At 45.1% G+C, this 6,937-nt stretch overlaps 1 protein-coding gene across 5 annotated transcripts in view; it reads left to right on the top strand.

The window, feature by feature from the left end:
* The window catches only part of Reln (reelin), a 441,277-nt gene that overhangs the window by 373,904 nt on the left and 60,436 nt on the right, over positions 1 to 6,937 (top strand). For all 5 annotated transcript variants that reach the window (XM_026784681.1, XM_026784680.1, XM_013350437.2 and 2 more), the window contains exons 43-45: positions 1,546 to 1,693; positions 3,727 to 3,985; positions 4,826 to 5,075. In XM_026784681.1, coding sequence (XP_026640482.1) covers positions 1,546 to 1,693; positions 3,727 to 3,985; positions 4,826 to 5,075 — 657 coding nt within the window. The remainder of the gene's footprint in view (positions 1 to 1,545; positions 1,694 to 3,726; positions 3,986 to 4,825; positions 5,076 to 6,937) is intronic.

The following is a 6,937-nucleotide window of genomic DNA, read 5'->3' as shown; positions in this document are numbered from 1 at the left end:
ACCCTCTTCCCTTCCCACCCAGCTTTGAATCCTTTAGTTACCAAGTTCCTACTGCCCCAACAGTCTTGAATGTGAGGCCTTCCACTGGGGAGAGGTTTTATCAGGGACTGTACTCTTAGAGAAACATGCTTCTACCTCCCAACAATGGCATCTGCTGGTGGTGTCTTGGCTAGGATGACCCTTCACACCCAACCCCCTTCTTCTTCCTGCTGGGACTTGGCTGGCTGGGCATGTTCGGATCTTGTCCATCCTGTCACAACTACTATATCTGCACCACTTTTTGTACTACATCTAATTTCTGACAAATGCCAATTGAGAGAATATTTCCAGAGGATAAGCTTGGATATAGGAATGAATTTTTCAGAAATCCAAGTTCTGTCAACTCTTCAGGCGGCCCCTCCTCCTTTCCACAACTTGATTTAATACCCGGAATTTGACATCACTACATGGGATAATAGTGTTACAGCAACAGAGAAAAACAGATATTATAAACTAACAATTGGGGGACATCTAAATTGTAGATGCACTATTCCCAAACATTAGATTAAACATCTTCATACGATGGTCGAATATACCACCATATCTATGTTAATGTAATCAGACCAAAAAGACTTCATTTTTCTCTGTTTTCTCTAAGACTTTTAATATATTCATGGTTTTATAATACAAATTAAAACCAGATTTAGGTACAAATGTAAGATGAAACATTATACTTCCATAAAACATTTGAACTGTTGACAGATGCTACAATGTATATGAACCTTGGAAATAATATAATAAACAAAGGAAACCAGGCAAATACATGCATTATATGTTCTGTTTGTGTGAAACCTACCAAATAAGTCACTTCTTGGAGGTAGAAAACAGAGTAGCTGGTTGCCAGAGATGCAGGAGAGAAGGATGCTTTTGGGTCTAGGCTTCCCCTTGGGAGATGAAAACCTTAAAGCAGTTGCTAGCGAAGGTTTTACATCGGGAATACGCTGCATACCCCTGGATTATTCACAGTTAAATTGTTAATACAGTAGACATGTTCTGTGTATTTTACCACAGTGAAAGAACAAACCACCTCTAAGGTGCATATCTGAGTAAATTTGAGAACTGGCTTTGAAAGACATCCAACTGCAACTGTTAAATTGTGTTTAAAATTCTTTAAATTAAAAAAAAATCACCTTTAAAAGATACTGTGTTATTCCTCGGACACTGCCCTTGCATTAGAGTGGAGACATCAGGGGTGAGGTGTGTGCCCCTCCCTGTCTCCCTTCTGGCTTCATCCACTTCCTGATAACCTGTTCTCCTCCTTACCTGGGTGAGCCACAAATACCTGGAAAAAGACCCTCCTCCGAGGGGGTGACCCTTTATATTAGTCGAGGTCAAAAACTTTCAAGAAGTTCCTATTATAAGAGCCCTTTTATTCCCCCCAAATGACTTCAGTGTTTATGGCTTTGCATTTTTAAACTACATGACAGGTTGGTCATGTTTCTTTGAAAATATAACACAGCTGCACCTATGGTCACAGGTAAAACCACGTTTTTCCCACTTCCTCAGGTCAACTGGAATCCGACAGATTCTTACTGATAAGTGGCGCGAAGCCATCTAGGAAGTGCGGGATCCTGTCCAGTGGGAACAACCTCTTTTTCAATGAAGACGGCTTGCGCATGCTGGTGACTCGGGACCTGGACTTGTCACATGCCAGGTAACTGTAGCCTGCAATTATGGACATAATCAAAGCAGAAGCAGGGAGCTCTCTGGGGCAGTACCTTCCATGTTGATGTTAGACTTCTCTGCTCAGATTCCGGAGATGTGAAACACAGCTAAACAACAACAACAACAAAACTAATATCTGATAGTGGATAATCCAGAAAATGACAATATTTAACTTACTCTAACTTCAAGAGAATCATATTGCATCTTCTTTATCCACCTTCTGCTGACGACTTTCATCAATCAGCTTTTGAAATCTGGGGAAAACATGCACATTTATTCTATCGTCTTCGTAAGAAGCTCAGTTGAAGTGCAATGCATCCTCAAGTTATTCATGATTAATTTTATCTCCGTTAGCAAATTTCGTTGAGCGTATTTTAAGTGTGGTCTTAGTCTCTGTACGTCCGATGCTCCGCTAACATTGTGAGAAGTCATTTTCTAAACTGAGCATGCTCACTCAGAGAAAGCGTTTTAAACTGGCTCGGAGGATTATGTCCTGTCACAGTGCATATCCCTGGATCGCTTGACGAGCCAAAACCTTAACCGCAAAACATGAGATACAGCTTAGTGCGTGTAAAATGCAACCCCTGACCTATTTTTAAATGAGCAAGGCAAACAGGTTTATTTGTAAAACGTTCCCCAGTACTTTAAAATGCATCCTAACATCCCCTCTTTCTCCTGGCTCTCTCAAATACTGATCATAAATAATACAATTCACAAAAGTACAGTTCTGTCTGAAACAATTGTGGAGTTACTGGAAGCAAACCTTTATTCTGCTCCGTCCTAATGCTCATGGTTTAATTTGATATTCTCCATGTCAGATTTAATAGCAGCCAAGTTCTCTAATTTAGAAGTTAAGTTTTTCTAAATAAGTAATTTTCTAAGTAGTAATTTGGTGTTTCTATCACTAAATTAATGTAAACATCTTTCCAATACAAGCAGATAACATACCCAGTTTTTCCTCGGTAAATACCATCTTTAATCATGTAGACGTCGGTAGGCACTAACACTGCGTGTTTTCATTAATCAGATGTTAAAAGCTGCATTCTATAGCTCAGCCAGTCGCATGCTGGATGGGATTTGCATATATTGACCTTAAAATGTTCAGCATAAGATGGCAGTGTTTGCAGAGCCACGACATAAATACGTAGAAGTTGGGAAACTGGGAGAGATGAATGGCGTTGTGTACGATACTGATAACATTTATTATCAGTCCTGTTATATTACTGAGTACGTATGTTGAATTTGACATGAAATTCATTCTGCTTTTCCAGTCAGGATAGTGGCCAGACCGAGCACCAGCAGCTTGCCTGCCAAAGATAACATGTGAACCAGTTTTCCTTGGCACCCCAGCTGCTAGCTGCCACTCTGTCCACCTCCCTGCCAGCTAGGAAAGCTGCCACTGGCCGGCTGCCACAGTTCTCAGTGGCCAGTATCACCGGTACCCAGACCCAGCAACAGTCAGAGTCTAGCTCAGCCCACCAACAACCCACACTTTCCCTCCTCTGGCGCAAAAGACATAAAAGAGGCCTAGGCCAAACACAGCTCCTGTAAAGAGGAGCTACCACGGCTGAATTTAGATGTGTCTCCTAAAGCCAGTGATGCAAGGCTCGTATGGATCGATGACTTTTCCGTTCTTCTAGTTTCAAATGCTGAAGACCGAAATCCAGTTGTCTTCACCAGACAACAATACACTCTCAGACTCGGGCAGCCTTTGGGTCTCTCCCAGCATCTTATAGAGTAGCCAAAGAATGCAATGGTGTTCGATCCCACTTTCCCCAGGCCCCTTGGAAAAGAGATGCAAGATGCAAATAGAGCCAGAACTGCCATTTTTCACACTGCGCCTTTAATTAACTCTCGTTCACATTAGAAAGGAAAGTTAAGCTTCGAAGTGATTGTTTTGGATGCCCATTGAATGGTCATGTTTATTAAAGCCGCCCTACATCGCCCAGGGTGCTTGCCTTTTGTTAACGATGCGAATTTCTCTTTGACGTCAAAGTCTACAGTAAAGTCTTCTGGTGTCAGATTTGTGCAGTTCTTCGTGAGGCTGGGCTGTGGTAAAGGTGTTCCAGACCCCAGGAGCCAGCCCGTGCTTCTACAGTATTCTCTCAATGGCGGCCTCTCCTGGAGTCTCCTTCAAGAGTTCCTTTTCAGCAACTCAAGCAACGTGGGCAGGTACATCGCCTTGGAAATGCCCCTGAAGGCCCGTTCTGGTTCCACGCGCCTCCGCTGGTGGCAGCCGTCTGAAAATGGGCACTTCTATAGCCCCTGGGTGATCGACCAGGTCAGTCCCTTCAGAATTATCTGCTTTAACTTTTATGACCTTAGAAAGCCCGGTTGTCCAACGCCAACGCTGTGCTGGTGGAAGCCAGGATGAACAGTTGAATGACTTGCCCAAGGGCACACGGCTAGATTAGCTATGGTGTTTAGCTTTGCTTTCGTTCTCTATACCCCCAATTGCCTATGCCTATAAAAGTCAATGGCACAACAGAAGGCCGAGGTCGAGCTCAGAGAGGAAGCTGCCATATGGACAGAGGGACTTTATCAAGCATGAGACAAGGTTATAATTCTCTGAAAAGGAGAGCATGCAAATTAGCATTGGGGCCACATGCAGCTGGTCGCAAATCCTCTTTTCCAGCCTTTTGATGAAAAATAAATAAATAAGCCTCTTCCCGCCCCAACATCTTTCTGGACTGCTGTAAAGGATCTTCATACATAATACAGCGTATCAAACAGAATTCAGAGACCCTGTCCGCCAACAGTCGAGCTCAAGCAGAGAATTGCAGCTGAAATGCCTCAGGGCGTGACTGTCCCTAAATAGAAATAATCACAGGCGAGCCAAAATTTTGTCCTCCCAGCTTGGCGACGTGTGCTTTCCAAAGGCACAAGTTGTCCCACGAACGGCTGTGGGTGGCTTGGTCAGTCTTTGATTTGTTTTCTGCAGCTCCTTGCCAGATGGGCTGGCAGACCCCAGAAACAAGGGCGTTCTCAAAGGTCCCCAGAACTATGCTATTGTACAACACCCATTCTGAGGCAGCCGAGGGATCAAAACAAACAAACAAACACAACCGAACCCTCCCTTACGCTAAAACCAAACCGTGGGGTGTTTTAAAATGCGTTTCAGATTCTCATTGGAGGAAATATCTCTGGCAATACAGTCCTGGAAGATGATTTCTCGACCCTGGACAGCAGGAAGTGGCTGCTGCACCCGGGAGGCACCAAGATGCCCGTGTGTGGTTCCACGGGCGACGCCCTTGTCTTCATTGAGAAGGCCAGCACCCGCTACGTGGTCACCACAGACATCGCCGTGAACGAGGACTCATTCCTGCAGATTGATTTTGCGGCCTCCTGCTCAGTCACGGACTCTTGCTACGGTAAGTACCCCACACGCCGAGGGGCAGAAGCCCGAGTGCCCGTGGCCGTGGGTTCTGTTCAGAACCTCTGTCGTGGAGTTAAACAGGAGAACTCAGTAAAGTGTTTGCTGAGCAAGCATGGGGGGACTGAGTTCAGTGTCCCAGCACCCACATAAAAAAGGCTGAGCATGGTTGTGTGTTCCCGAGATGCTACACTGGCAAGGCAAAGACAGGCAGATCTCCAGAGCTCGCTGGCCAGCCGGTTTGATTAATCAGTGCGCTCTGAGCTCAGTGACAGTCCATATCTCAAAGAGTAAGTTGGAGAAGTAATTAAAGAAAACACTCAGTGTCGGCCTCTGGCTCACACACACATCTACAAGCACATATATGAATACCACACACACGCATACACACACACACACATACACACACACACACACACACACACAGAGTAAAATACCTAAGTGCTAGTGTTAAGTACACAAATGATCAAAGGCCATTTTTTAAAAATATGTATTTATTTATTTGTTATGTATACAATATTCTATCTGTGTGTATGCCTGCAGGCCAAAAGAGGGCACCAGATCTCATTACAGATGGTTGTGAGCCACCATGTGGTTGCTGGGAATTGAACTCAGGACCTTTGGAAGAGCAAGCAATGCTCTTAACTGCTGAGCCATCTCTCCAGCCCGATCACAGGTCATTTTAAGTTCTTGGGACAATCTTGAAGCTTTAATTTTTCTCGACAACTTTCTATCATAAATAGAGTATATTTTTGAAAGCACGGTGACTACCTAGGGATGAGGCTCAGTTGGAAAGACTGCTTGCCTAGCATACATGAAGCCCTGAGTTCACTCCCCAGCCCTGTGTAAAATGTGCGTGATAACACGCACCTGTCATCCAAGCCCTCAGGAGGAAAATACAAGCTGCCATCGCTGTGGTTTTGACTCCTCACCTGAATTCGCAAACCCTGGGGGATTACCGAGGAATTTCAGTCCTACGTCATCTTCCAGGGCACCTCGGGGCTGATAGGGACCCTTGTCTGTCTTAGATTCAAGGGCATGGGGATTTGAGGAGCTTGGCTACTTTCAAGTTTCCATGGGACCAGATTTTGATATCCCTAGGATTTTGAACCTAGGAAGAATCCCAGAAATACTCTTTGTACTTCAAACACGGTTTAGTTGATACCAGTGGATGACTGGGGAAGAGTGTTCTACGGAGCGAACCTGATATAGGATATCATGCAAAGTCAGGGCAGGGAGAGAGGATGAATGGCTGCCCCTTCCAAAGACGATAGCGTTTGACGAAGAGCTAAGTCTCCCTTGGATCTTTAGGCTGGAGTGGATTTTAAGGGTAGATAGATTGGAGGAGCCATCTCCAACGGGGCCGGCTAAACGTTAGCTAAAGAAGAGAATCAGTGAAGAACAAAGCTCCCGCAGCCCCCAGGGAAGCTGTGGGAGAGCAAAGCATCCTGGCCCTGGAAGCGGAAGTACCCTTGCGCTCCAGAGTCCTCATCCTCCAGTTACGTATGGAGCCGGTGGAAACAACAATGGAGTGAGTAGCAGAGGCACCAGGACGAGCTTTGGTCCTCATAACCAGCTGTGTGTGCTTCTACCACAGGCGGGCACAGGCTCCCGGGAGGGGCAGTAAGTAAGAAAATGGAGGACACAGTGATTCAGTAGAGTGAGCCACGAAGTTGGAAGGACTTTAAAGAGCAGGTACAGAAATCTGTGCTCGACAGTCATAGATGATAGACTGTAAGTATGGAGGGGTGTCGTCCTAATTTCTGCTCTGTTGCTGTGGTAATAACCCTGACAAAATTATCTTAGGGAGGAAAGGAGTTTATTTCCTCTCACCGTCCCAGGTTACAGCCCATCATGGCA

The sequence above is a fragment of the Microtus ochrogaster genome, chromosome 26, assembly GCF_000317375.1.
Source record: "Microtus ochrogaster isolate Prairie Vole_2 chromosome 26, MicOch1.0, whole genome shotgun sequence".
Taxonomy (NCBI): domain Eukaryota; kingdom Metazoa; phylum Chordata; class Mammalia; order Rodentia; family Cricetidae; genus Microtus; species Microtus ochrogaster.
Note: the sequence above shows the minus strand (reverse complement) of the source record. Positions and strands in the feature narration are given on the sequence as shown.